Consider the following 27,746-nt stretch of genomic DNA (forward strand, 5'->3'; position numbering starts at 1 on the left):
GGCTTGCTCTTTTGGAGGGGTTAGCAATAAAGATTGTATATAATCTCAAGCCAGTAAATATTCTACAGCAGACTCTGACTTTAGACATGACGGTTTCTGGATGGCCCATTTTACCAGGCCACTCTGCTTCAGAGAATGGACCATTCTTGTGTCCTTGCATGTCTAGCCACATATCAGTGGGAGCCACTGCATAATTGAGAAAAGAGGCAGGGTCCTGGAAAGCCTTGAATGCAAATTTAATCTTTATTCTCTAGCCAGTAGAGATCCAATGAAAGCTTTATACCAAAGGAGAAAGCCAACAAGAGCTGGGTTTTCTGGAGATATGTGCCAGTGTGTGCAGGAGGGGATGAAGGGGAAAGCAATCGGAACATGAGTCCATAGGTCCCTTTGGTAAAATGATCCCTAGTTTCAAGGGCAAACCTCCACCCAGGTAGAACAGAGCCTTCTCCAGCATAATGCATCTTTCTTTTTCACGTGTCTTTCAGAGATGGTTAAAGTCCTATGGCTATCTGCTTCCCTATGACTCACGGGCACCCGCGCTGCACTCAGGGAAGGTCTTACAGTCAGCAGTCTCCACTATGCAGCAGTTTTATGGGATCCCAGTCACCGGTGTGTTGGATCAGACAACAATCGAGTAAGATTCGTGTAGGGCATTGTGCCTTTGAACTTTCCAGACATACATTTGAGTTCACATTTGTCATGGCTCCGTGTATATACCATGCCCAGCCTGCCTTCCTATCTTTCACCCCTGCAGTATCATCCTGGGAGGAAATACCCCAAGATGCCCCTTCCTATGTGAGCCAGGGAGGTGCTCTGCCCTAAGTTTGCCATGTGATCTTGAACAAGTATCTGGACCTCAGTTTCCTTTTCCCCACAATAAGAGGTTTGGTTGGAGATGGCCTTAAATCTCCTCTGACTCTAATAACTTTTGGCTCCGTGAATCACCCCTGTGGCATTCCCTGAGATGTACACATCTGACCTGATACGAAGAGCTCTTGAATGATCATGAGCTGGCAGCTCTCATTCCACTTCTTCCATTTGTCAAATATTTGCTAAATGCCTATGTGTGCCAGGCACTGGACTGGATCCTATGATCTCTCTCCTCCAGAGGCTCACCGCATGGTGGAAAGTACAATCATCTGGCCGCACCAGTCTAGAACTTAGGCGGAAACATTAGCTTTCAGGGAAATACTTATGAGGTAATAACAAATGAGCCAGACCATGGGAATGGTCACATTTACTCAGGCAGGAGCATGAAGAGGAAGAAGGGACAGGTGCCTAGAATGGAATCCTCTTGATGCAAGCCAAAGAGGAGCATCCAGAGCAGTGGTGGAAGCCAGGGGCTATGTGTCATGGTAGAGAAGGGGGGATGGTCAGCAGGCAGGCTGCTGCAAAGTGATCACTTAGGAAATCTAAAAGTGTCAGCCGAGGTTAGCAGCCAGGAGGCCCTTGCAGGGTAAGACTGCAGCAGGAAGAAGGGGAGATGATGAGTAGAGACAGCAAGTGTAGGCAAGACTTTCTAGAAGTGTATCAGCGAAGGAGGAATAGAGGGTAGCTGGAGGTGGATGAATTTTTGTTTGTTTGAAGATCAGAGAGAGTTAAGCATCCTCACATTTGTTTAGGAAATAGCCAGAAAAGTCATTAAAGCAGCCAAGAAAAGCTACTGCCACACTTCTGCAGTGAGGACATGCCAGAGCTGCCAATGGGTGGCTGGGGGACTCCCCAAGAAGGCGGGAGGGGTGGGGTCCTGAGCAGAGGTGGAAGCAGGGAGCAGGGCCCCATCAGGGGGTGAAGGGAGGTGGTGGGTGGGGAACAGAGAATCCAGCTGATTGTGGATCCAGGATCAATCCTACCCCCCCACCCGCCCCCGGTGGCTGAGTCACTCACTCCTTGAGAGATTCATCTCTTTGGGTCCCAGCTTGTTCACTTACAAAGGGGAGTGTTGGATTATGACTCTCAAATTCCAGATCCCATTATTCTAAGCTGTTAACATTTGGTGAGTCTGGGGTTTTACAATCGTGATTTTCTATGAAAAGTTTCTATTCCTTGGATTATCTGACTGCAAGATCGTGAACTTGTGACACAATATGTTTGACCGCTGCTATGATATCATGAGGACAGTGGAACCTTGTGGGCCTTGGCCCAGTGGCCTTGTGTGGCTTCGTGAGTGAGCTGGTTGAAGAGAGCCCAGCCACCTTTCAAAGCGGAGGTTATTTTGAGGGTTTTGTGCAGGCCTCATGGCAGTTGCATCCTGGGGCAGGAGCACTGGTGTCTCTGCTGAGGCACCACCTGGCCTTGGGTTTTACTCTGTTCCAGAAAGCCCCAGGCCTGTTGGACAAGGTTCAGAGAGTGGCAGGTGGACAGAATGATCTGAGGGAGGAGGATGGCATTTCCCACTTGCAGTTCTGCCCCCACTTTTTTGTAGAAGGGTGGGGGCAATGCTGTTTGGGAGGCAAGAATGGGGAGAAGGCGCTCACGCTTAATCCCAGACATGAGTGGGGAGGCTGTTTGGGGGTAGAGTTTAGAGACCTTAGTTTCCCTTCTAGCTCTGCAACCTTGGGTAGTCACTGCCTTTCTCTTGGCCTCTTTCCTCCCTGGGAGCCCTTTCAGGTCTAGCTCAGCCTCGCTGTAGCAGAGGTGGCTCCTGGTTCTTCCCGAGGACTATCAGTGAAAGAAAGCGAGATTACTGATTTAAAGTACTAATTTTTGAGTGCCTACCTCGGGAAATGTCACACATTGTTCACTCACTCATTTATTCCTTCATTCAGCATATCCTCTAAGCCAAACTTGTGCTAAGCACGAGAAGAAAAAAGCCCCGGCTTTTGTTTGTTTTTTTGTTTGTTAAATTGCATTCATTACTAGTTCATTTATTCATTCAACTAAGTTCCAGTCCTGCCACACGGTTGTATTTTGAAGTTACTTGATTTATCTGTGTGTCTTTTCCCTCACCTGCAAAAAGGAAGATAAACCGTTTCTGGCTACCTCACAGAGGTGTTTCAAGAATCAAAAAATTTCTTTAAGAGAACACAGACACTGTAAAAATTAGAAATGCTCATACAAATACATGATATTGTTATTATTATGTCTTTTATTATTCATCTCTGAGTACAGGCACTCTAGGCAATATGAAGCATGCAAAGATGAGTAAGACCTGGTTAAGGCCCTCAGGGGGCTTTTTTAAAAATATTTGGTTAAAATAGTCTCTGGATCCTTGTCTCTATTGCCAAAGACACTGCTTTCAACAACCGCACACAAGGTAGCTGGTTTGCCCTTCTCACAATCTCAGGCTATAGTTGGTCATTGGACCAGCACAGGGACAGTAAAATGCAAGGAGAGCCTGGGCCCCGATCAGCCACGATCTTTTAAAATCTCCTACCCTGGCCCTTTTTTTAAATGATGTTCCAGGCTTACTATTCCCTAAGTGTAACTTAACCTGACAGAAAACAGTTATCAGGATTTACTTAGTTCCAGGCACTGGACTAGCTTCTGGGGACACGGTGATGAATATGATAGCATTCCAGTCCTCAGAGAATTTGCTATTTATTAGAGGTAATGGACTAATAGATTTAAAATCACAATACAGCATACTAAATGCTGCACAGAATTCTAAGTCTTACAGTCCTGCAATCCTACACTTTTTGAACATCTATAGTGAAAGAGAATTTGCTGTCTTACAAGCTATGCCATTCTACTTTCAGGTAGTTCTGATTCATTCATTCATTCATCCATCCATCATTCTATCCATCCATTCATTCATTCAACAAATCATTATTGAACATCTTCTGTGTTAGCCACTTGTACAGGCAAGGTTCCTATCCTCACAGACCTTAGAATCTGCTAAGAGAGACAAAGACTAAACAGAAAAGCTAATATATGATATAATTTCAGGCAAGACTAATGCTATGAAGAAAATGAAGCAGGATAAGCAGATAGCGGCAGGATGGGTGGGCAGAGAAGTCCTCACTAAAGGGGTAACATTTGAGCAGGGACCTTAATGAAGAGCAAACCGTATGTAGAAGAGCATAGCAAAGCAGAGGGAACAAAGGCCCTGAAGTAGGAATGATCTTAGCATGTGCGAGACACAGCATAAAGGCCACTGTGGCTGAAGTAGAGTCTATGAGAGGGAAGGAGGGGGAAGATGTCGTCTGATGTGTAGACAGGGGCTTGATCATGTAGGTCCCTGGGGGCCAACATGAGGAGTTTGGATTTTATTCTAGGTGTTTGCAGAAATCATTGGAGGGTTTTAAACCAGGGAGTGATGTGATCTAATTCCATTTACAGAGTATTTCCACATACACCCCACACCCCCTCCTTTGAGGCTCTCCATAACCTTAGAATAGTGAGAGCTGTGATTCTCATGTGGCAGATGAGGAAACTGAGGTTCACGATGATCATTTGCTTAGGTTCCTATGATTAGTGGTGGAGACAGAACCATCAAGCCTATGTCTCTGACCCCAGGTTCTAATGCAGCCCTGTGTCTGCATAATCAATTGTGAGTGAATGAATTAAGTAATGTGTCTATTGTGTTCCTGTGGGGGAACCCCTCAGAGCCAGAGCCCCAGAGTCTAGCATCAGGATGCACACTGCCATTTCGACTGGGACTGGGGACTCTGCAATACCTTCCTAGAGTATTCAGTGACCACAGCAGCATGTTTGTGTGCGTGTGTGTGTGTATGTGTGTGTGTGTGCACATGCACGCATGTGCACATGTGTGTGTCCTCTCTCTGCTCCAGGTGGATGAAGAAGCCCCGCTGTGGTGTCCCTGATCACCCCCACTTAAGCCGTAGGCGGAGGAACAAGCGCTATGCCCTGACTGGACAGAAGTGGAGACAAAAACACATAACCTACAGGTGCTTTGACTCCCTCTCCTCTTCTGTGGATTTGGCTCCACCCACACTCAGTTTTGGCCTGAGTTTCACCTCATACTGTAGATGGGTCTGTGATCAGGGTGAGAGCCAGGTATGTGGGCACCAGAACCAGGTGCTAAATGCCTATTACTTCGTCCCCCTTGTGGCTTCCAGAGGATTCTGTGTCTCCAACTTCAGGTTTATTCAGTCCTTAGGGGGCTCATTAGCCATGTCCTGTTTACATTCCTACAGTTTTGAGAAAGTGGGGTAGGGATTGTTCAGCAACTCTCAGCTGTGATAAAGAACCATCGCTGAACTCACTCTCTCCATCACTGCTTGCCAAACACTACTTCCTTTTATCTGCATCCCTTCTCCACTTAGCCTGACAGACTTCACCCAAACTTGCCAGCAGAGTTCCAGTTGTTTCCTAAGGATTTTAAAGAACTGGGAACTGAATCATAGCAGTGTCACTCCTGAACTGTTTGGGGAAACCAAGCGCAGAGGAGGATTAGCTTCCAAGTGAGACCAGTGACCAAGGACAGGGATGATGGAGCCCATCACAGCAGACTCAGACAGCAGAATTCAGAGTGGGGCTGCGGCAAAGGCCAGGCTCAGCTGGACTCTGGGTAGCACCTCTTGAGGCTCTGATTCCATCTCAGGTGGATGCCCTGGATTCAGAGGTAGGATCTAAAACAGAGATCCTTAAAGCTGCAGAATGAAGGGCTCTCCTGCTGTTGGTTTTAGAGACCAGAAAAGGCTTTTTCCAGAAATCTGACACAAGAAGGAAACGTTAAAAAAGGATCTGGGTTAGAAACTGGATGGATCTTAAGGCCTCCTGAAGTGGTAGAATGAATCAAGAGTAAGAACAGGCTGCTAACCTTAACTTCGATCACTCAACCTCTCTGGCCTCAGTTTCCTTACCTATAGAATGGATGAATAACCCTCACCCAGGTGTTCATGGGGCAGAGCACCCAGGAGTAGTGATGTTCTGCTATGAAAAACCACTCAATACTCCTATTGTAACCTTCAATAGCTAAATCTATAACTGATGAAATCAGATACCACCCTGTACCAATTTCCTAGGTAGGCAAGCAGTAGCTTGTTCAAGCAGCAGACAAGTAGTTAGTTGGTACCAAATATTTTTAAAAGAGATGTTTCACTTAAACCCTCCACTGCTTCAGTATTTCTATAATGCTTATAAATGTTTTATAAACACATTTTGTGTATTAGGCAAAAACTTAAAATTCAGAAAATGCTATCCACCAACTTAAGTTTTTTCTGCATACTTGAGTGGAGTTCTGTTTTCAACACACACTTTGTGAGAGAGATAAAGCACTGATTACAGCAAAGCTGCTCTGACCGAGGCAGGGGTAGGGACCCAGAGCCTTGCCTACCTAGCCTCTTCTTCAAGCCTGGGGTACCTCAGGTTCAACATTTGAAGATTACTGGTCTCCGTGGTCTCTGGTGTCCCTTTCAGCTCTGCAAGCCTCTGACTATAACTGTTCCTCCCTAATCATCCTCTCTTCTCTTACCAGCATTCACAACTACACCCCGAAGGTGGGGGAGCTAGACACACGGAAAGCAATTCGCCAGGCTTTCGATGTGTGGCAGAAGGTGACCCCGCTGACCTTTGAAGAGGTGCCATATCATGAGATCAAAAGTGACCGGAAGGAGGCAGACATCATGATCTTCTTTGCTTCTGGTTTCCATGGCGACAGCTCCCCATTTGATGGAGAAGGGGGATTCTTGGCCCATGCCTACTTTCCTGGCCCAGGGATTGGAGGAGACACTCACTTTGACTCAGATGAGCCGTGGACACTAGGAAATGCCAACCATGATGGTAAGACCATGAGGGGAAAGGGGGGTCAGTCCTGGACTGTCAGGGAAAGAAGCCATGAGGAAGAGCTTGGGATGCCATAGATGAGTTTCCTGCTCTGCAGCTTCATGTCCAAGGACTAAGAACCTAAGAGGGTGGGAACTGAGCTCTCTGATCCTTCAGGGCAAGGTCCCCAGAGTTGAGTCAGATCACTTAGTAAATGGTCTAAGGGGGCTGACTCAAGAGGGAGGGGTTAGGCCATGAATAAGAAGATAAAGTAATGGATCAGAGGCTAGAGCAAAAGGTAAAAAAAAAATCATTAAAGCTAAGAGTGGGATCTGAAAGCAGTATGCTCTGGGCTGATAATGGCTTCAAAGGTCATCTTAAGAGATATTACTCTCTCTCCCTCATGGGTGAATAACAGGCCCCATAATTATCCATCATCCTTGGATAACTTGCTCTTCACCACTGTGACTTAATGAATGTTATATGGAACCAGAGTCAATATTGTACAGTAATAGTAACAAGTCTTCAGGTTGCAAAAATGTTCCTTATCAGTATTTACCCCTAAAACACTTGCTTAGTGCTTTAGGAAGGGCAGGGAGATGGGGGGGGCAGATAATCTGAAGCAAGGTCTGTGCTGACAGCAGAGAGCCTGATGCAGGGCTTGAACCCACAAACTGTTAGATCATAACCTGAGCCGAAGCTGGACATTCAACCAACTGAGCCACCCAGGTGCCCCTCATCATGTCCATTTTAAAAATGAAGGGCTTGGGACTCAAATGGCATAGCTAGCTGGTAGCGGGCAGCTCAAATCACTGCTCAGCAACCTGACTGTGTGACTCAGGGCAAATGATTCACCCTCAGTCTCCTCATATAAAAAATGAGGGACTGGACTAGGTGATTCTAAGCTCCTTTCCAACTTTAGTGTAACATGATACACAGCCTGGAGCAGGGCGGAGGGAGGGGGTGCTCCAAACATTTAAAAAAAGACATGACCTCTGCCCTCTGGTAGTCCACAGTTGAGTGGGGGAGACAGTGCGTATATAGTAACCCTGTTCCAAAGCAGACTAGACTGAAGCTTGTAGCAGAAATACCAAGAAAATGCAGAGATGAGTCTGGAGGAGAATGGGACAGAGGATTCTGGCTTTTAGATGAGAACAGATAATGATTAGCATGTTGATATTCTAGGGTCCATGTCAAGTGCTTTCCACATACTATTAGTATGTATTTATTGTTATGATTTCCATTTTACAGATAGGTAAGGTATGTAGAAACATTAAGTAGTCTACCTATAGTCCCATAGTTGGTGAATGGTGAAGTAAGGCTTTGAACCTGGGCATTATGACTCTGGAACACATACTCTTTTTTTTTTTTTTAAAGTAACTTTTACATCCAACGTGGGGCTCAAACTCACAATCCTGAGATCAAGAGTTGCATGCTCTACTGACTGGGCCAGCCAGATGTCCCTGAAGCACACATACTCTTAGCTATCAAACTAAACTTTCATGGTTCTCAAACTGCAGGGCACACCAGAATCACCCAGAAATCTTTTTAGGGGCACCAGGGTGGCTCAGTCAGTTAAGCGTCTGACTTTGGCTAGGTCATGATCTCACAGTTTGTGAGTTCAAGCCCCACATGAGGCTCTATGCTGACAGCTCAGAGCCTGGAGTCTGCTTTGGATTCTGTGTCCCCCTCTCTCTCTGTCTCTGTCTCTCTCTCCCTCTCTCAAATGAATAAACATTTTTTTAAAAAATTTTTAAAGAAATCTTTTTAAAAATACACATCCCAGGTTAGGTCCCCTAACCTCTTGCTATTCTGAATCTCTGATTCTGGAGACAGGCCTGGGAATCTGCACTTGGTGTAATAAATTCTCCAGGCACTTCTGGTATAGATGTTCCATCCCCCTTGAAAAACACTGTCTTTATCCTCAGAGTTTCCCTAACTTCCCTGATCACAAGAATCGCCTGGGTTTCTTGTCATAAACTTAGATTTCCAGGCCCTGCCCCTGGACATTCTGAGTCTTAAGTGTAGACAAGTTTGGGAAACACAGGGTGTTCTTTTTCTTAGGCTACGCTTCAGGCTGGGAGCAGACTCTTATAGGCCCAACTCCTCAGAGGCTGAGTCTGGTGTCTTTGGATGGGAACAGCCTTCTTGAAAACATTTCATATCATTGCATGAAGGCAATGAGCAACCCTTGGCTCATCTGTGAAGAGATGGTTCAGGAAGTGGCTTGGCCAAGGCTCAGCCCCTGCGAAGATACGAAACCGTCACACTTCTCTCTGTCCCTTGCCCTCTTCAAATGTCGGTCCTCTTTCCTATCCAGCTCGATTTCCTCTGCCCTGGTATCCCTTTCCTTTATGTCCTGGATGTGTTTCCTGGCTTTCTGGACACCTATTCTCTCTCCCATGCTTATTCTTGAATCGGTGTCAATGAATGGTTGGCTGTGCTGATAAAGTGCAAGGAAAAGAAACGAACATTTTTGAGCCCTGTTACGTGCCAGGCACTGTTAGCTGACAAGATTTTTGTTATAGCCCTGATGGAGATAAATGAATTCTTAAAGGGTTGTTGGACAGAGGAGGCACTGGGAAGATACTCTTAACAACACTGCCCTCCCCTTCCCAGCTCTGAGGTTTGTACTGCCCGAAAGAGCTCCTTGCTGGGGGAGACCTGCGGCCCAGTCTCAAAGTCCCAAGGCCTTCTGGGAGTGTGTGTGGGAAGGAGCTGGGACCCATAGATGGGCACAATCCCACAGTCCTCCCATCTGTCCCACCCATCCTGATGAGCATTTGCCAGTTCTGATAGAGTCCAAGATGGCCAATGTCTTCTTTAGACACGAGTCAGGACTTTAATGTGATCTAGAAAACCAAGCACGAACTGTTCAGATGAAATTCCTAAGTATGCCAATGGACCCCGGATGCAGCAGGTGGCCCTAGGACAGTTTCTGGAAGGAGATGAGAGGAACCAAGATTTATGGAGCACCTGTATATTATCTTGTTTAATTTCCACATAAATTCAACAAGGGAGTGAGTGCAGCCTCCTGGGAACTTTGTGTTTATTGGCTTTCTTCTAAATTTCCACGATGGAAAACTTCAAACTCAGAAAAGAAGAGAAAATGATAATATGAACCCCCAGGCACCCGTCCCCTTGCTTCAGCAATTACCAACTTGATGTCATTGCTATTTCATCTACTCTCCTCCAGCCACTTGTATTTTTTGGCTGATGTATTTTAAAGAAAATCCTTGGCACAATATCACTTCATCTGTAAACAATTTAGGACATAGCCCTAACAGATTTTTTTTCTTCCAAATTTTTATTTAAATTCTAGTTAGTTAATATACAGTGTAATATTGGTTTCAGAAGTAGAATTCAGTGATTCATTGCTTACATGTAACACCCAGTGCTCGTCACAAGTGCCCTCCACAATGCCCATCACCAATCTAGCCCATCCCCCACCCACCTCCCTCCATCAACCCTTTGTTCTATCATTAAAAGTCTCTTATGGTTTGCCTCCCTCTCTCTCTCTTTTTTCCCTTCCCATATGTTCATCTGTTTTGTTTCCTAAACTACACCTAAGAGTGAAAACATATGGTATTTGTCTTTCTCTGACTGACTTATCTTACTTAGCATAATATACTCTAGCTCCATCTATTGTTGCAAATGGCAAGATTTCATTCTTTTTGATGGCTGAGTAATATTCCAATATTCCATATTTTGTGTGTGTGTGTGTGTGTGTGTGTGTGTGTGTGTGTGTGTGTATATATATACCACATCATTATCCATTCCTCAGTGGATGGACACTTAGGCTATTTCCATAGTTTGGCTATTATTGATAGTGCTACTATAAACATTGAGGTGCATGTACCCTTTCAAATCTGACAGATTATTTTCTTTTAAAATTTTTTTTATATTTTAGAGAGACAGAGAGCATGAGCAGGGGAGAAGGGCAGAATGAGAGAGAGGGAGAGAAAATCTTAAGCAGGTTCTATGCTCAGTGTGGAGCCTGACACAGGGCTTGATCCCACAACCCTGGGATCATGACCTAAGCCAAAATCTAGTGTTAGACACTCAACTGACTGAGTCACCCAGACATCCCAAAAAGATTATTTTTAACACAACCACAAAACCATTATCAAGCCCAACAAAATGAACAATAATTTCTCAAAATCCAACTCCTGTTTATATTCATTTCCCAAAATTACCTCAAAAATGTCCTTTACAGCTGTTTGCTTGCATCAGGACCAGACAATATCCACACATCATGCATGGTTGACATGTTTTTTAAGCCATTTTCACTTACAACAGTCAGCTCGCTTCCCCACCACGACCCCGCCCTTCGTCACTTGTCCAGAGGACACTCATTTGGCTTGATGAGACTCAGATTCACTTTTAACATGTCTCCCTTCCTCGTCTATCCTGAATATTGGTAATTAGTCCTATAGACCTGACTAAATTCACGTTCTGGCAAGAGCTTCCAAAGTGGCTGGCTCCTCCCTACCGCATCACGGTAGAACGCACATAGGACGCAGGCTGCCCCACTGTTAGGGATGCCAAGAGCGAGCACTTGGCTCGGGCATGTCAGCTGAGCCAATCACTATAAAATTCACTTGAGGGAACTTAATTAAGAAAAAAAAAATGTTGCCTAAGTCCTAACCCAACACTCCTGAATCAGAAGCTCCTTCACCTGTGTGTTTAGAAGGCTCTCCCGGAGAACCACTGGATTATAAGGGTGTGAAGGTGTTCCTGATTCTCCACATCGCTGGAGTCTGTGTGAAGGCAATCTGGCCTGCCATACCTTCCAGCTGGCTTCAGGGGCTGCTTCCGGGCACGCTCTGTCCTCATCTCTTTTCAGTGAGTCCACTGTGATGTCTGAGTTCACTAAGCTCTGATGAGAAGGGAGGCCAGGCCTGCGAAAGGTAACAAGACAGGAAGAGTCATTGAGACCAGCCCTTCACAGAGAAGAGTCCTTTGGCAGTCACTTCTGTGTGACTCTCCCCCCAACCCTGGGAGCTAGCCCAGGAAGGGATCATAATATCCCTTTAACAGAGAAGTAAAGTTCCATGTGGTTATAAAAACTCACATAGCGGGGTGCCTGTGTGGCTCAGTCAGTTGAGCATCCAACTTCAGCTCAGGTCATGATCTCATGGTTTGTGAGTTCGAGTCCCGCATCGGGCTCTGTGCTGACAGCTCAGAGACTGGAGTCTGCTTCAGATTCTGTGTCCCCCTTCTCTCTCTGCTTCTCTCTCTGCCTCTGTCTCTCTCTCTCTCTCCAATGAATAAACACTTAAAAAAACTTTTTTAAAGAAATCTTTTTAAAAATGCACATCCCAGGTTACATCTTGCTATTCTGAATCTCTGATTCTGGAGTAAGGGCTGGGAATCTGCACTTGGTGTAATAAACTCCCTCGTAGAGTTCACACTCCTGGAGCAGAAGAGAGTGTGTGCTAATGGCTGTAACGTATGGTGGAAAGTGATCAGTGCCATAAAGATGGTTCAGATAAACTGCTGGGAGAGTGGAGGAGTAAGCACTCACTGCCAGTGGGGGAAATCAAGGAAGTCTTCCTGGAAAATGTGGCATTGAGCTGAACTTTGAAGGAGTAAGGCTATCCTGGGTAGAAGGGAAAGCACTGGCAAAAGAATAGAGGCAAAAGGAAATGTTACAGCCTTTTTCGGGGACTGGAGGGCTTGATGAGATGGGACTGACCAAATATGGAGGTTCCAAGGGAAGGAAGTGAAGCAGAGATAGTTGAGTAAGACTTTTGGGTACCTGCTAGGAGGCCCTAGGACTTGAGCTCCCAGCCCTTGGGAACATTCCATACTGGGGCTGCTGGTCCTCACACATAGGTCAATGTGACCCTGCTAGTAGGTCTGTGCCAGGAGGCGGTGTGAACACTTTGCATGCCTTGCCTCATTAACTTCACCCCCGTTCTTAGGATGCAGGTACTGCATTTTGCAGAAGATAAGATTTAAAATGTCACACCGCTGCAACATGGCAGAGCTGGGATTCACGGCAGTCTGGCTCTCTGAGACTGCATTTCTGACTACTCTGCTTCCTTGTGTCTCCCCCTCTTGGAGACTGAAGACCCTAACAGTCTCCTGCCCATTAAGCACTGGGATCTTCTCCATCCTTCTGCCTTTCCCCTCGCTAGCTCCAGGGAGTTCTTCTGTCCTTCCCCCTCCTTCCATCTCCCTAGAGCAACCCCCACTTAGCAGGTCTCTTGGGCTTCTGCACAATAGGATGCCAGTTCCCCAGCTCTTTTCTGCTTTTTGGTCCCTGGAATAAACCCACAGTCCCCTTTCCTTCAAGGGCTTACTCCTACTCTGTGCAGAGACCCAGGCACAGAGGCTACAGAGAAACAGACACAGGCTGAGGACAAAGGTTTAGAGTCTTGCCAAGTGCTCAGAGCCCTGCTCCCTGGTTCCCAATGGAGATCCCTGCGGATGCCCCCTGAGGAAGAGCCTGGTCAGGAGACAAGAGGCCCGAACAGCTTGTCCCAGGTGGAAGAACAGGCCAGGAGGCAGAGCCAGGCAGGGCCAGCCCCCAGGAAGCAGAGCTGCCTTCTGCTGCCTCTAGCAGCCGCCTTTGTTTGGGATGGAGCTGAGAGATGAGCTCACCCTTCCCCGCTGCCAGAGGAACCAGGACCCGAGGAAGGAACTGGGGGCGGCCTGGCCTCCTCCTGCCAGCTTGCCCTTCCCCAGCAGAAGGCCAGCCCCAGGCTCTTGGCCAACCTTGCACTGATCTTGCCCATCCCTACTTCGCTGAAGACACTGGTGGTGTCAGCAGAGCGGCAGGCATGCTTGCGTCGGGGTCTGCTCCATAAGGCTCTTCTCTCTTCCAAGACCTTAGCCAAAAAGGCCAGAGACAATCCTCAGTCCCATCTGACCCTCACAGGTCCCTCAACTGGGCTGGGCTGGGCAACTATGCCAGTGACACGGGAGCCAAAGTAGGCACTAGGACTCCTGACCACCTCTCAGACCCCTGGCAGCCTCCCTTGCATTTGGAGGTGACAGGAATGAGCTGTAACATGCCTTAGGGCAGGAGAGACAGAGCTCAAATGCCAAAGGCCTAGGCAAGCAAGAGTTTTCAACTGGACAGACAGAGGTCAGGACTCTCAGTAGGACAGCCTGCCCAATGCCCTGTCCCTCGTGTTTCTTTCCCAAGGTGGGTTACTTAATTCCCCCAAAGTCAGGCCTTGCTCTGTCCCAGGCCCAATCCAGAGGGTCAGAGGAGTTGGCTTAAGAAAATCTGGTAGCTGGACCCCCACTGGCCTTATGCTTCCTTTCTGGTCAATGGGCTTGTTCCAGGCACCAAGCTTCCATCTGATGTCTGGTGACAAAAGCTACTGTGCAGTGCCATGCCCCTCACCCACATTACCTCATCCAACCCTCATACAACAATGTGAAGTAGGTATGATCTCCCCATTTTACAAGGGAAGATATTGAGGCTCAGAGGGTAGACTTCTGACCAAGTTCACAAAGCCAGTGGGGCAGAGCTGGAAACGAAGGAGGTCCATCTGGCTCAGGGGCCCATGTTCATGACCATTGTGCCATGTTGCTGCCTCAGCTTCGTGCTCGGGATCCCGTGTCCCACTTTTGGCACCTGGAACTTGTTTTTCACTCGAATTTGAGTCCCTGCCTTGATCTTGGCCAAGGTTCAGTTCCTTCAGAACTAAGGTCTTGCTGGACTGAGAGCACCTCGCGATCAGGGCCCTGCCTGCCCCTGGACCTCCTGATGCTGAACGTGAACCTGCCTCCCCAGATCTCCCCTCTGCTTGTCCTACTCCCTGTCTGGTGTAGCCCTTTTCATCTCTCACCCAGACCCTTCTACCCAAAAGATCATGGAAGCCCTGTCTCTGGTCTCCTTCCCCTCTCAGCCCTCCTCAGTGCAGAGCAGCCAGAGTGACTCATTATGTCGCCACCCCCATTCCTGCTCTAAACCCCCCACTGGCCAAGAAGCCAGTCCAAATTCCTTTGCGTGGCATCACAGAGCCCACTTGCCAGCCTGGCTGACCTCATCTCTCTCTGCCCTCCCCTCCTGCTTTGTTCCAGAGCCAAGTGGAATGAGCCTGCTTGTCCGTAGATCTTGTTTATAGCCTTCCCTCTGTCAGGAATGCCACCCCATCCCTCCCTCTCCTACCCTCTGAATCCATTCTCCTGACTAACTTCTTATCTTTCAAGACTTAGGTAAACTTCACATTTGTGAAGCTTTCCCTGCACAGGTTCCTTCAAGTTTAAATTACTCCGCCCTTCTCAGAATCCTTACTCCACCCTTACAGACCTCTGTTAAAGCACTTGGAACATTAATCTCACTTATTTTGTTTCTCTTTCCAAATCCCCCACTATACTGAGAGTTCTGAAAGGCAGGACTGTGTATGATTTCTCCAGAACAGGGCCTGGGACAAAGCCTATGCTCAGTGTTGGCTGAAGCAATGGGTTGATTGATACCTAAGTGGGTGCCCTGGGCACCTCCCCACTCCCCTCTCCACAGGGAATGACCTCTTCCTGGTGGCTGTGCACGAGCTGGGCCATGCGCTAGGACTGGAGCACTCCAACGACCCCAGCGCCATCATGGCGCCCTTCTACCAGTACATGGAGACACACAACTTCAAACTGCCTCAGGATGATCTCCAGGGCATCCAGAAGATCTACGGTGTGTGGCAGGGGAGCGGGGGCTGCTGCTCCTTCTTAAGGGCTGGGCTGTGACTACCTGCCTGATCGGGTGGTTTTCTTAAGCAAGAAAAAAGGAGAGGCTATCTGATATTTTGATAAGATATAAAAGGCCTGCTACCACGCCTCCCTCACAGTTCCCTATTCACACTGGTAATGCAAAGGTCTTGTTTTGGTCAAGTCAGTTGAAATGGGAAGACTAGTTTGCTTGAGCAAATGCCTGTCAGCACAGCACAGGCCACCTCAGCCTCCAGGCTATGAAGCACGGGAGGAGGGCTCCTTCTGGAGGCCCTAATGACCTCAGAGAGCAGATGGTCCCAACCCGAACCCTGGGGGATGGGCGGGATCTCCATAAGTGAGGTAGTGGAGGACTGGACAGGGGAGGTAGGGACCGGAGGTGACTGAAAGTAGAATGGACAGGATTTGCTGATAGATCCAACATGGGGGTGAGGGTCAAGGACAACAGCAAGATTTCTGGCTTTTCTAAGTGTAGGACAATAGGATTTACCAGTCTGTGGCTCAGAGATTTGGGCTGGGATATTGATTTGGAATCCTTGGTGTCCAATCTATAGCCACTGGCTACATGTCACTATTGAAATTTGAATTTATATTAATTAGAATTAAGTAAAATTAAAATTTTTGTTCCTCTGTCACACTAACAACTAGTCACTCATTTCAAGTGCTCAATAGCCACAAATGGCTGGAGGCTACTGTATTGGACAGTGCTAATACAGAACATTTCTGTCATCACAAAACATTTCTGATATCACAAAACAAAGCTCCAACATAGAAAGTGGTTAAAGCCATTAACGTGGGCACCTCCCCATTCTCCTCTCCACAGGGAGTGGAGATCACTTAAGGTAGTGATCCGTAACTAAGGGACTCATTGGAATTGCCTTGGAATTTCCATTTTAAAAATGGCCTCATCCTCAGAGATTGGGTTCTCTTTGGTTTGGGGTGAACTCTGAGCATCGGGAGTTTTAAAAGCTCTCCCAGTGATCCTAATATGCAACCCAAGGGAGGAAACTCACACAGCGACAAAAACAGAGACAAGACCCAGCAGCACTCCAACCTTTAGGGTAGGGTGGGTAAGGAAAGGCTGCCAGCAAAGGAAGTGGAGAAGGAACAGCCCATGGAGTAGAAGGAAAACCAAGACAGTACAGAGCCCTGGAAAAGTGCTCCTATGATCTTGCTACTCAAAGTGTGGGTCTCAGACCAGCAACACTGGCATCACCTAAGAGCCTGAATAAATGCAGAACTGCAAGCCCCACCCCAGACCCTCTGAGTCATAATCCTCATTTTATCGAGATCCCTGGATCTTGATATGGACATCAAAGTTTGAGTCAGTAACCCTAGGGTTTGGCAACCTGAAGGTCATTGGAGATCTTGACAGAGTGGCTTCAATAGGTGACAGGGCAGAGGCTGTCCTGGAGTGGGACAAGGAATGAAAGGGAGAGAATGAGGCTGGCATGTGTAGAGGGAGCAGAGAATAATGGTATGGGACACTGAGCCTCAGAAAGGACATATTCTCTCTTATAATGGAAGAGAAGAAGAGAAGATTTCAGATTTGGGGGTGGAAAGATGTGAGTTCCCATTTAACGGCTATTTTCATCTCTTTCCTCAAATATTGGGGAGTAAAAATGGGAGAGGGAACAGAAGGCTGGAGGGTGACAGACCTCAGCTGCCAGGGTATTGATGAAGCAATGGCAGCGGGAGGCAGGGAATGGGTGGCCCTGTCTAAGATGCAGCCCCTCTTTCCAGGACCCCCAGCTGAGCCCCTGGAGCCCACCAGACCCCTCCCCACGCTCCCCGTCCGCAGGATCCACTCACCAAGTGAGAGGAAGCATGAGCGCCAACCCAGGCCACCTCGGCCACCCCTCGGGGACCGGCCGTCCACACCCGGCGCCAAACCCAACATCTGTGATGGCAACTTCAACACGGTGGCACTCTTCCGAGGCGAGATGTTTGTATTTAAGGTAGGGCCAGTCAACTGGTAACACTCAGATGGTCCTCCCCCAGTCATGCCCCCTCTGTGGAGCAGGAGAAGGCTGCTACTCTGGGATTAGGCCCGCTTTGGGCCTGGACAGGAATTGGCCCAGCGGCCAGGACATGGGTTTCTTTCTGGTGATGCCGGGTGAATTGACTTGTTTCTAAGAGGGAGGTGGGTAGACTGGTGATCTTACACCTTCCTAGGGGTCAATGCTGGGGAAAGTACTGGAGACCCGCTTCTGGTCACTGACTTCGAGCAAGTCATCTCCCTTCTCTGGACCTCAGTTTCTCCATCTGAAAGCTGGGCCATTCCCTTAATGAAGGTGTATGAAGACCAAATGAGTGTATGGCCATGAAGATAGCAGCTTGGAGTAGGGGCTGACACAGAGATGGTGGAGTCTGTCTCCAGATCCTGCCAGGGCTGAGAGGCCAGTACTGAGGGATGCCTGGTAGAAAGCTGGCCAGGCTACATCTTGTCACTTGTCCTATTCCTGTCACATCAGCCACAGGTTGAATGGGTGGCAGCATGTTTGGTTGGTGTGTTGCGGGTTGGGCTCCCAGGGAAGTGGACTCTGACACAGTGTTCAGAATACAAGCTTTTCATTAAAAACTACCTTTGGGATCAACATCTGTGGTAAGGAGGGAAGGAAGTGAAACTGGGCAGGAGAATATAAGTGGCAAGTAGGAGTTGCAGAGTCGGCCACCCCCACCAGGAGCTCTGGAGCTAGAAGGGCCCATCAGAGTCATCCCACACCAGCCCCAAATAGCTGGGACTTTGTACCTCCTGCTACATTCAGTCACTGGATGAGAAGGGGCATGATCTTGGGGGAGCTCGCTGAAGCCGAGGCCATCCCGAGAGGCCTGCAGTTGAAAACAGCCTGCTGACCACACCCTGGTCCACCAGGGCAACAAGCCCTCTAAGGAAGGGGGTCTGGCCAGCATGTCTCCATCACACTGGGTGGTTGTGCAGGGTTGCCCCACTCCCCTCAGGGAGCTCTCCCAGCAAGCTATGAGTACTGAGCAAGAATCAGGCGACATGGGTCAGTGCCAATCCTGCCTCTCACTGAGTGGCTCTAGGAAAGCCACTGGCCTTCCTTAAGATTCTGTAAATCTTGGGATGCCTGGGTGGCTCAGCTGGTTAAGCATCCGACTTCGGTTCAGGTCGTGGTCTTGTGGTTCATGGGTGTCAGGCTCTGTGCTGACAGCTCAGAGCCTGGAACCTGCTTCAGATTCTGTGTCTCCCTCTCTCTCTGTCCTTCCCCTGCTCCCACTCTGTCTCTCTCTCTCTCTCTCTCTCTCTCTCTCTCTCTTTCTCTCTCTCAAAAATAAAAAAAAAGAAAAGACTGTGTATATCTCAAATCTACTTAACAGACTTATGATAGTCAAACTAAAGTTTTAAAACAACATGAAAGTGCTTTGTAAAACACCTTCTAAAAAAACTTTTCTAGTTTTTGTACCATCTTTTACAAATCACATTTGTTCTGCTGTACTCTGATCCCCCCACTGAACGGTTCCTAGGCAAATCTGGCTTTTATCATCCCCGTTTTTTTTTTTAATTTGAGAGAGAAAGAGCGTGCGAGCGAGCACATGCGCAGGGGAAAGGAGCAAAGGGAGAGGGAGAATCCTAAGCAGGCTCTGCACACAGCATGGAGCCCCATGTGGGACTCCACTCCATGACCCTGGGATCATGACCTAAATCAAATCAAGAGTCGGATGCTCAAATGACTGAGCCATGTAGGTGCCTCTTTCATCATCCCCATTTACACTGAGGTCCTTGTAGGTTACAGGCCTTGTGCAGATTTCCTACCAGCCAAGGGCTGCGCTGGCATAAGACACTAGTTTGAAGAAGAGGGCTTTCATCAGATTCTTGGCCCACTGAGGCTGCCATTTATTTAACATCAACCATGTGCCGATGCTGTTCTGGATGCTTTACCTATTATCTCTCCTCTGATCCCCAACATTACCCCCATTCGTAGGTGAGGCACTTGCAGGACCGTGCCCACGGTCATGCAACTCTAAGTGAAGGAACCTGAATTCACACCCAGGTCTTGAGGGATTCCCGCAGCTTGCTTCCCAGTGTCCTTGCCCTGCTGGATGGAAGGGTGAGGAGGGCACTCTGCCCAGGCTTAGTGGCCAGCCTGGTGAGTGGCCCACTGATCTCAGTGACTCTCTGCTGCCCTCATGTGGCCACTACAGGCCCCTGGCACCATCCCTTCCAGCTCCTCCACACCTCATCCCTGCACCAAGCCTGTCTCCTGTGTTGTCTCATGGTCCCTTGGACAGCAAGAGCCATCAGGAGGTTTATATGAAGAGTTAATGGGCATTCTGTCTTCCTCACATGGAACTGGAAGCTAGACGCAAAAGATAGACATCACAGAGAGTTGCAAAACTGGACCCGGGGTAAACTTTTGGGTTACTGGGGCTTGAGCCCCAAGACTGAGATCCTAAGTTGAGGAAGGGCCTGCCACACTTCTTTCTTCTCCCCTTAATCTCCAGGATCGCTGGTTCTGGCGCCTGCGCAATAACCGGGTGCAAGAGGGCTACCCCATGCAGATTGAACAGTTCTGGAAGGGACTGCCCGCCCGTATAGATGCAGCCTACGAAAGGGCTGATGGAAGATTTGTCTTCTTCAAAGGTAAGACAGCCTGTGCTAAGAGACCTGGGACAGCTCCCTGCCCTTCCTGGAACCCTCTTTCCCCATCTATACGCTGGAAGAGGCAGGGTGAGAAGCAGATGGCCTCCAAGGGCCCCTCGAGCCCTAACAGAGACATGGCTTCTGACAAGACTAATCCCTGCAGGCAGGCGAAGCACAGTCCAGAGGAATCAAGTCATGAAGTGATTGTTGAGGGTCTGTGGTGTTCCCAGGTTGGTGGCACAACAAGGCTCACCCTCGTGAAGTAGAGGATCCAGGCACAGTGCTCCATGGAAGGCACTCCCATCAGTTCTGTAAGAGTTGGTTGGGAGGAGGTCACACAGGCTGGAGAGGTCAGGGAAGGAGCCAGGGGGAGCTAGCATGTACTGTATGCCCACCCAGGGCTAGGTTGCTTCATTGTAATTATCTTGTGGTGGGCCCAGCCTCAGAAGGGTAAGATACAGACAGTGAGAAGTGAGGAAAGCAGTCCAAGGGGAAGGAACAGCATGAGAATAGAGTAGTGTGGGGATGTGCATGTACATTGGAAGAGCTTAGAAGACCCACTGGACAGCCAGGGAGCCCCACCTTGGAGAGCGGTGAGCAGTGGCCTGGAAAGGAGAATGAGGGAAAGGCCTAAGAAGTCTTGGTTGCCAGGCCAGAATGTGGTCTTGACCCATTAGAGAAACACTAGAATTCACTGGGTGTTTCTAAGCAGTGGAGAGCCAGAGGGCAGGCAGCAACCCAACAGAACAGGGCAGAGGTGGGGAGGCCATTTCTGAGTCGGTTGCTGGAGGGGAGGGGAGCGAGTCAACAAGGCCCACACTAGGGAGGTCCAGTGAGGCCAGAGGGGGACAGCCAAAAGATGCAAAAGGCTTCATGAGAGGCTGAACGTGGAGAGGAGAAGGAAAGAGAGGGTCAAAGGTGATGCCAGGCTTCTTGTTGGGGAACTAGGAGGCGGAAAGGCGAGGAGGGAGGGAGTGCCCTGTGGAGGTAGTGAGGAACTCCAGGAAGCAGACCTGGAAGTGCCCAAGGCTGGTGTACCCTGGATCAGGGTTCCCGGGTCTGGGGCTCGGGTCTGCTGGGAGTGGCTGTGAGCCCTCAGAGGTGAGTGTCACTGGTGGAAGGTTTGGGAATACTAATGCGTGCAAAGCCATGGGAGTGGCTGAGGACACCTGAGAGGAGCACGTCACATGAATGAACAGCGGGTGGGGCACGAAGGCTGGGCAGCATGGAGCCAGCTGCCCAAGATCTGTGGTGACTGGCTTCTGGCTTCTTGCCCCTATGCTCTGCCAGGGCCAAGGGGCCTCGGTCTCCCAGAGAGGCCATCGACCAGGCCTTGTGCTGTTTCCCCTGACACTCTGGCTCCATGAATGACTTCTGTCCTAGCAAAAGATGGACAAGTGGCACTAGCCACAACCTCTAGCATTGAGTGACTAGGGAAGGCTGATCCCGGGCTTCTCTTGGCTACAGGTGACAAGTACTGGGTGTTTAAGGAGGTGACGGTGGAGCCTGGGTACCCCCACAGCCTGGGGGAGCTGGGGAGCTGTCTGCCCAGAGAAGGCATTGACACGGCTCTGCGCTGGGAACCTGTGGGCAAGACCTACTTTTTCAAAGGCGAACGTTACTGGCGCTACAGCGAGGAGCGGCGGGCCACGGACCCTGGCTACCCCAAGCCCATCACTGTGTGGAAGGGCATCCCACAGGCTCCCCAGGGGGCCTTCATCAGCAAGGAAGGATGTACGTAAGGACCTGGCCGGGTGGGGGGGTGGCCTGACTTTATGTAGGTCTCGACAGGGCCCGTGGGAATACTCTCAGGGTATCCACGTTTCAGAAATGGTGTCCGATGGTAAAGACAACTGCCTCGCATCCACCCATGTTCACACAGTAAATTAATCCTCTTACCAGCTACCAAGTCACAGTTTCTCATCTGCAGAGATGACTCACATTTCAGAGATGTTTTCATAGACTGACTTCATTCCTTCAGACAACATTTCTCAAATAGTGGTCCTCAAATGTACTCCTGGGCTTCCTCGAGTTATCATCTCTGAAAAGCAAGGATGGATACAGATGCTTTCAAAGGTGTTGGTTGTTTGTTTTTTTTACAAGGCTTGGGGGAGGGCAGGAAGATGGAAAGAGAAGCTTTTTTTATTTATGAGACATTTCCTAAGCTCCTCCTGGAGGCCAGGCTGGGAGCTTCCCAGCAGACGAGAAGCTTCTCAGGAGGAGAGGCTGGGTGTTGCCAAGTGGAGAGTGGGAATCTGCGAATGTTTGTTAAATACATTTCCCCTGATCTGGTCAAAAGCACAGACTCTGGAGGCTGGCTGGCTTCGCGTCCCACTTCCACCGCTTACTATGAGTTTGGGCACTTAAGTATTCTGTGTCTTCATCTATCAAACGGGGATAATAATGGTACCTACCCTCACTGGGATTTGTAAGATAAATTCAGTAGAGCACTTAGACCAATGCCTAGCACATGATCCATGCCATGTGAGACTTAGCTGCTATTGCCATCATCATTATCATCTTGTTGGTGTGTTTTAGTTTATGTAGACAACAGAAGTCAATCATTCCCTCCATGATAATGACTGAGACCCAGGTCGTGTGGGAGAACTGGGGAAGGAGCAGAGGATAAGACTTGCATTGCATCTCTGGCTCCCATTCTAGAGGCAGAAAACAACTAAAGTGGCTGCAAATGCTCGAAGGGAAAGAAATGCAATTGAAGAGTTATGGTGGGGGTCGGGGACGCTGGGGAGGGCATGTTAGAGAGGGTCCTCAGGAAGGGCTCTCTAAGGAGATGTCACTGGTAAGAAAGCCAAAAGTCTCAGCGGCAGAGCTGCTACTTGATGGCTCTCCTGTGTACCTGATGCTTTACACTCGTGGTCTTGCTTTCTGGGAGCCTCAGAGACAAGTGACATCAAGGACTTTGGCCAATGAAAGTGCCAGAGGGGGAAGCTGCCCAATAGGAGAGTCTCAGTGAGTTGTTTTGCTGTCTATACACCGTCTGGGCCGTGAAGGCTGTTGCTGGGAGCCTGGGGTGGCTGCCCAGCCTCTCTGCCTCTTTTCTTCTTCTTTTTTTAAGTTTATTTGTTTATTTTGAGAGAGACAGAACAGCGTGAGTAGGGGAGGGACAGAAGGAGAGGGAGAGAGAGACTCTCGAGCAGGCTTCAGGCTATGAGCACAGAGCCCGATGAGGGGCTCAAACTCATGAATTGTGAGATGATTGACCTGAGCCAAAACCAAGAGTCAGATGCTTCACTGACTGAGCCACCCAGGCACCCCAGCCTCCACCTCCTTCCCCAGCAGTCTCAGAGACCCTGCATCTGTGTTGTGACCCAAGCCAAAGAAAAGCCATAACGTGACAAAGTGGTGTCTACTGTCAACAAAAGGAGAAATCTGACTCCTTGCCTCCCTTGCCTCAAAGGAAAGCTGCACTGAGGCTTTAGAGCTACAAAGGCAGTGCTGTCTAAGCCATACTTGGGAACTTGATCTCTCCCATGTGGGCGGGGTGGATGGGAGGGTTGGAAGGTAGGGAGGCACAAATTGAACGTATCAATTCTACTTATAGCCCCTCAGTGGCTTCCCAGGACCTGGGTGATGATGGGCTAGGCTGCTCCAGGTCCTGCGTGCACCTCTCTGCCACTGTGCAGGTCACACTCCATGACTCTGCCACACTGTTTGCAGAGTATGCCACGCATTGCCCTCCCCCCATCTGCAAGTGATCCAACACGCTGCTCCTACCACTTCATAGGCCCACCCCTCCTTCAGAGCTCCTCTCGGACTCCAGGATGGGAGAGGTGTCCTTCCTCCACGCTGCCACAGCACCCTTTGCCCTCTCACACTGGCCCAGAGCAGGTGCAGGGCAGTCTCTGGGAGTAGTGATGCTGGACTATGTTTCTGCAGATTACACCTACTTCTACAAGGGCCGGGACTACTGGAAGTTTGACAACCAGAAACTGAGTGTGGAGCCAGGTTATCCACGTAACATCCTACGTGATTGGATGGGCTGCAACCAGAAGGAGGTGGAGCGGCGGAAGGAGCGGCGGCTGCCCCAGGACGATGTGGACATCATGGTGACCATCAATGACGTACCAGGCTCTGTGAATGCCGTGGCTGTGGTCATCCCCTGCATCTTGTCCCTCTGCATCCTGGTGCTGGTCTACACCATCTTCCAGTTCAAGAACAAGGCAGGCCCTCAGCCTGTCACCTACTATAAGCGGCCAGTCCAGGAGTGGGTGTGAGCAGCCCAGAGCCCTCTCTGTCCACTCGGTCTGGCCAGCCAGGCCCTTCCTCATCAGGGTCTCAGGGGCAGCTCTGGCCACTGCCCACCAGGGCCAGCAGGCCCCTAGGCCAGGGGTCGTGCAGCTGAAGTGGTAGGTACATTGGCCTAGGCTGAGCATGAGGCAGGGAGTGATGGTGGCTGTGCCTCAGGGTGGGTGTCTGGCAGCCAGCTGCCAGCCTTCTGTCCTGTGAACTGCTCCCTACCCAAGGGAATAGACCAGGCCCCATCAGGAGGCAGGGACCATGCCAGGAGGAGGCCTGTGGTCACTGCATCCTGTGGTATCAATGAGGCACCACAGCTCCATTCCTGGCTGGACCCAGCACCTTCTGTGGAAGCCAGCACTAGCACTCTCAGCCCCATCTGGGAGATGCCACCAATCCTGGTCCCCCTTTGCCAACACCTGCTGGTCAGATGTCCCCCCTGCCCCCACCCCACTGTCCTCCAAGGATACAAGATCCCTGCTGCCAACATGGCAGGCACCAAGCCTGGGTTTCCGCTGCTGGCATACAGCAGATTCCTCAGAAAACCTGCTCCACACATCAGGGTCTCCTCTGAGATCTAGGATTTAGGGTCACATGTTGCAGGCAGTGCTGTGGCCCAGCTGGGTCTTATAAGGACCCAGCTGTCATGTCGTGAATATTTAAATGTCCCGTCACTACTGTTTTAGAAGTCCCATTCTGCAAAGGCTGCTTGAGGCGTTAGGTGAATTAGAGGTGACTATCTTGGTGATGAGGCCAGTGTGGCCGGCCCTTCCCCAGAAGACAAGGACCAAGGTGCTGCTAAGGCCACTCTAGCCGCCCAGACATCCCAGGAGCTGGACCCTGCTCATGAGGCTAAAGGGCTGGGGCAGGAGCTGACCCCATTTCTGGAGGCTGATCTGAGTTGTGACTATCCTCCACTCCTCTGTCCCTCTCCCCACTCTCCCAGTCCCCAGCTCTGTTGCATATGGCCTGGGGCTCAGCCTGACTAGCTAGGTGAGGCAGAAATGGCTCCAGGCCAGCATTTCTCATGGCCTTGGGGATAATGGGCCCAGGGCAGCCTTCTGAAGTGTTCAGAGCCCACACCCCAGTTATCCCGAGGCCAACTCAATCTCTCAGCTTGGAAGCAGTGTTTATACAAGCTTGGCCCTCGCTAACCCAGCTCACTGGGCCCATCTGCCTGCATTGCTCTTTGGAAAAGGGCACCCCCCCACCGCCACACAAACACCCAGCTGGCCCATCCTTCACAGTCTCTGGCAGGAATTTCTAGGGCTCAGCTTGCCTCACTCCAACCCAGTGGAGGCAGCCCTGTTTGTCACTGAAGATCCCAGGCAAGACTAAAGGGTTCAGTGATGCCCACTGGCTCTCTGCCAAAGCCAAAAGGTGGTATGTCTTCAGGGTGCTGGCAGAGTCTCAGATGCCATTCAGACCCTCTGAGCCTACATGGGCCTCACCCCTACCCTGTGGCCTCTGGGATTTGGGTTGGCTTAACCTATAGCAGACAGGGACTACTGTTGCCCTGGGAGCTGTCTTGAGCAAAATCTCTCTTGTCCCAGAGGCACCTATGTGGGTCCACTGTGTTCCCTGTCATCATCCTTCTGTTTTTTCTCATTTTGGCCAAGGGCGGGCTCCCTGGGGCGGGTGGGGAACAACTGCAGAGATATTAGTGATTCATAGGTTTGTATAGTGTTTTATACTTTGCAAAGCACTTTATTAGCTCATACCTGTCCACTCACATGCAACTCGTGTAGGCCCTGGGAAGCCTAGGGTTAACTCTCACCGTGCCCTCAAATGAAGCACAGAGAGGTTGTTTCTCGCCCAGGCCATCAGGTGGGCTGGCTGGGCCTCGGGTACCCACCTATGGACTCCTCTAGGGTCCAAGATGAGATCAGAAGTGTCTCTTTTATTCATCTTTTCCTGGCCTCCCTTCTCCCCTTCCCGCTCCCTCTCCACTCCTCAGGTTGGTGCTCTCATTTTTTGAAAGCTCTAGGCTCCCCAGGCTCCCCACTGGCTCCTGGTACTACCGAGGCCAGCTGAGAAAGAGCAGGAGATGGAGGCAGGCAGCTCAGGCTGCAGATGTGAGGGATGCAGGGCCAGGCCCAGAGAGGGCTCAGCCTGGAGGCTTCCAATCTCCGATTCTCCTGTCTTGTGGTCATCTGTTTGCCCATCACTCCAGGACAGGGCAGACAGACAGAAGGGCACAGCACTGGGGACCCCAGAGCCCAGCTTCCCCTCGGCCTGGGGAATATCACAGCATTTCAGTGTCGGTCACATTTTAAACTGATCAGCCTTTGTATAATGTTTTTTAAATCATTTCTAAATAAAAGAAAAAGACAGAGTGTGATGTTTTCTTGGGATATAGGTACAAGGATCAGGTTCTGGGAGTGGCCTGAAGAAGCTTCTGGGAGAAGGGGAACAGGGTGCTTTGGGGGTGTCTGGGAAATGTCCCATATATCTCATCTACCCACACATCTCATCTACACATCTCATCTTCCCAGCAGTCAGATGTCCCCTCTCTCCAAAAGGCTGGCCCCAGATGCCCAGTGTTACTGAGGTTCCTAGAACACAGCCTGATAATGCCTCACTGGGATCCAGGATGGCAGAACAAGCCCCTGCTAGGATGAGGTCAGAAGTGTCTCTTTTATTCATCTTCTCCTGGCCTCCCTTCTCCCCTTCCCGCTCCCTCTCCACTCCTCAGGTTGGTGCTCTCACTTTTTGAAAGCTCTAGGTAGGGTCACTGTGGCAAGGTCTTCTCTGAAGCCAAGGCAAGTGGTGCCATAACCAGGGACGAAAGCAAAAGCCTGGTTCTCAGCAATAAGGGACAGACGAGAGGAAGTCAGGTCAGCAGTCTTGGGGTCTTACCAAGAGTCCTGGCCTGGTTCTGGAAGCCAGTGCCAAGGAGGGCTGCCCAAGAGCCGAGACGGCTGAAGAAGTTGTAGGGTGGGGGTGAGCACGAAGGTTTAAGCAGGCTAGGAAGCGAACAAATTCAGGGGCAGCTAGAGGTGCCCCACGACAAGGCTGCGGAGGCGGCCACGCCCAGACCTCCTTCCAGTCCTCCGTGACCTCCTCGACTCTCCGAGCCCGTCCTGGGCGCCGGGGTGGGAGAAAGAGACGACAAGAGAGGAACATAAGAGCATAACGATGTTGGCAGCCGGCAGTAACTGCGGAGGATGTCGAGTCAGTACCAGGAGGTGCAGGCGATGAGGAAGCGCACATCGTCCAGTGGCCCCCAGGGACTGGGTTCAGGCTGGGGCCGCTCTGGGGCCTCGGGCGCCCCGGGTTGGGGTTGGGGCTGCGGCTGCACGGGCTCCGGGACGCCCTGGCCGCCGCTCAGCCGAGCACCCATGGTCTGCAAAGAGAAGTCGTTAGGTGCGGGGCCGGCTGCATGCGACTCAACCTTCCCGCCCTGCCCAGACCCGGCCCTCACCTCTCGCCGCCTGAGCCGTGGGTCCCCAAGATCCTAGTGCCGGAGTCTGCACACCGCAGGCCTCCGTAGCGGCGCTGGGAGGGGCCAGCGTCATGACCTCACCGCGCACAG

At 50.1% G+C, this 27,746-nt stretch overlaps 2 protein-coding genes across 2 annotated transcripts; one reads left to right on the plus strand and one right to left on the minus strand.

Annotated features, from left to right (window-relative positions):
* On the plus strand, nucleotides 1–26,547 carry MMP24 (matrix metallopeptidase 24). The gene is made up of 8 exons (XM_029919278.1): nucleotides 1–634; nucleotides 4,734–4,850; nucleotides 6,383–6,687; nucleotides 15,152–15,313; nucleotides 17,092–17,306; nucleotides 19,816–19,954; nucleotides 21,422–21,688; nucleotides 23,852–26,547. Exons 1-8 carry the CDS (start codon nucleotides 456–458, stop codon nucleotides 24,187–24,189), a joined length of 1,722 nt encoding a protein of 573 aa, XP_029775138.1. The 5' UTR covers nucleotides 1–455; the 3' UTR covers nucleotides 24,190–26,547.
* MMP24OS (MMP24 opposite strand) lies at nucleotides 25,903–27,746 on the minus strand. Its single transcript, XM_029919282.1, has 2 exons — nucleotides 27,636–27,746; nucleotides 25,903–27,557 (listed from the first exon to the last, which is right to left on the minus strand). Exon 2 carries the CDS (start codon nucleotides 27,552–27,554, stop codon nucleotides 27,387–27,389), a length of 168 nt encoding a protein of 55 aa, XP_029775142.1. The 5' UTR covers nucleotides 27,555–27,557; nucleotides 27,636–27,746; the 3' UTR covers nucleotides 25,903–27,386.

The sequence above is a fragment of the Suricata suricatta genome, chromosome 12, assembly GCF_006229205.1.
Source record: "Suricata suricatta isolate VVHF042 chromosome 12, meerkat_22Aug2017_6uvM2_HiC, whole genome shotgun sequence".
NCBI classification, from domain to species: Eukaryota; Metazoa; Chordata; class Mammalia; order Carnivora; family Herpestidae; genus Suricata; species Suricata suricatta.

Coding starts and splice junctions, on each gene's coding strand:
- MMP24 (XM_029919278.1), top strand. CDS start 456: ATGCATCTTTCTTTTTCACGTGTCTTTCAGAGATGGTTAAAGTCCTAT. Junction 635..4,733: donor TTGGATCAGACAACAATCGA/GTAAGATTCGTG, acceptor TCTCTGCTCCAG/GTGGATGAAGAAGCCCCGCT. Junction 15,314..17,091: donor GGGCATCCAGAAGATCTACG/GTGTGTGGCAGG, acceptor CCCTCTTTCCAG/GACCCCCAGCTGAGCCCCTG.
- MMP24OS (XM_029919282.1), bottom strand. CDS start 27,554: ATGGGTGCTCGGCTGAGCGGCGGCCAGGGCGTCCCGGAGCCCGTGCAG.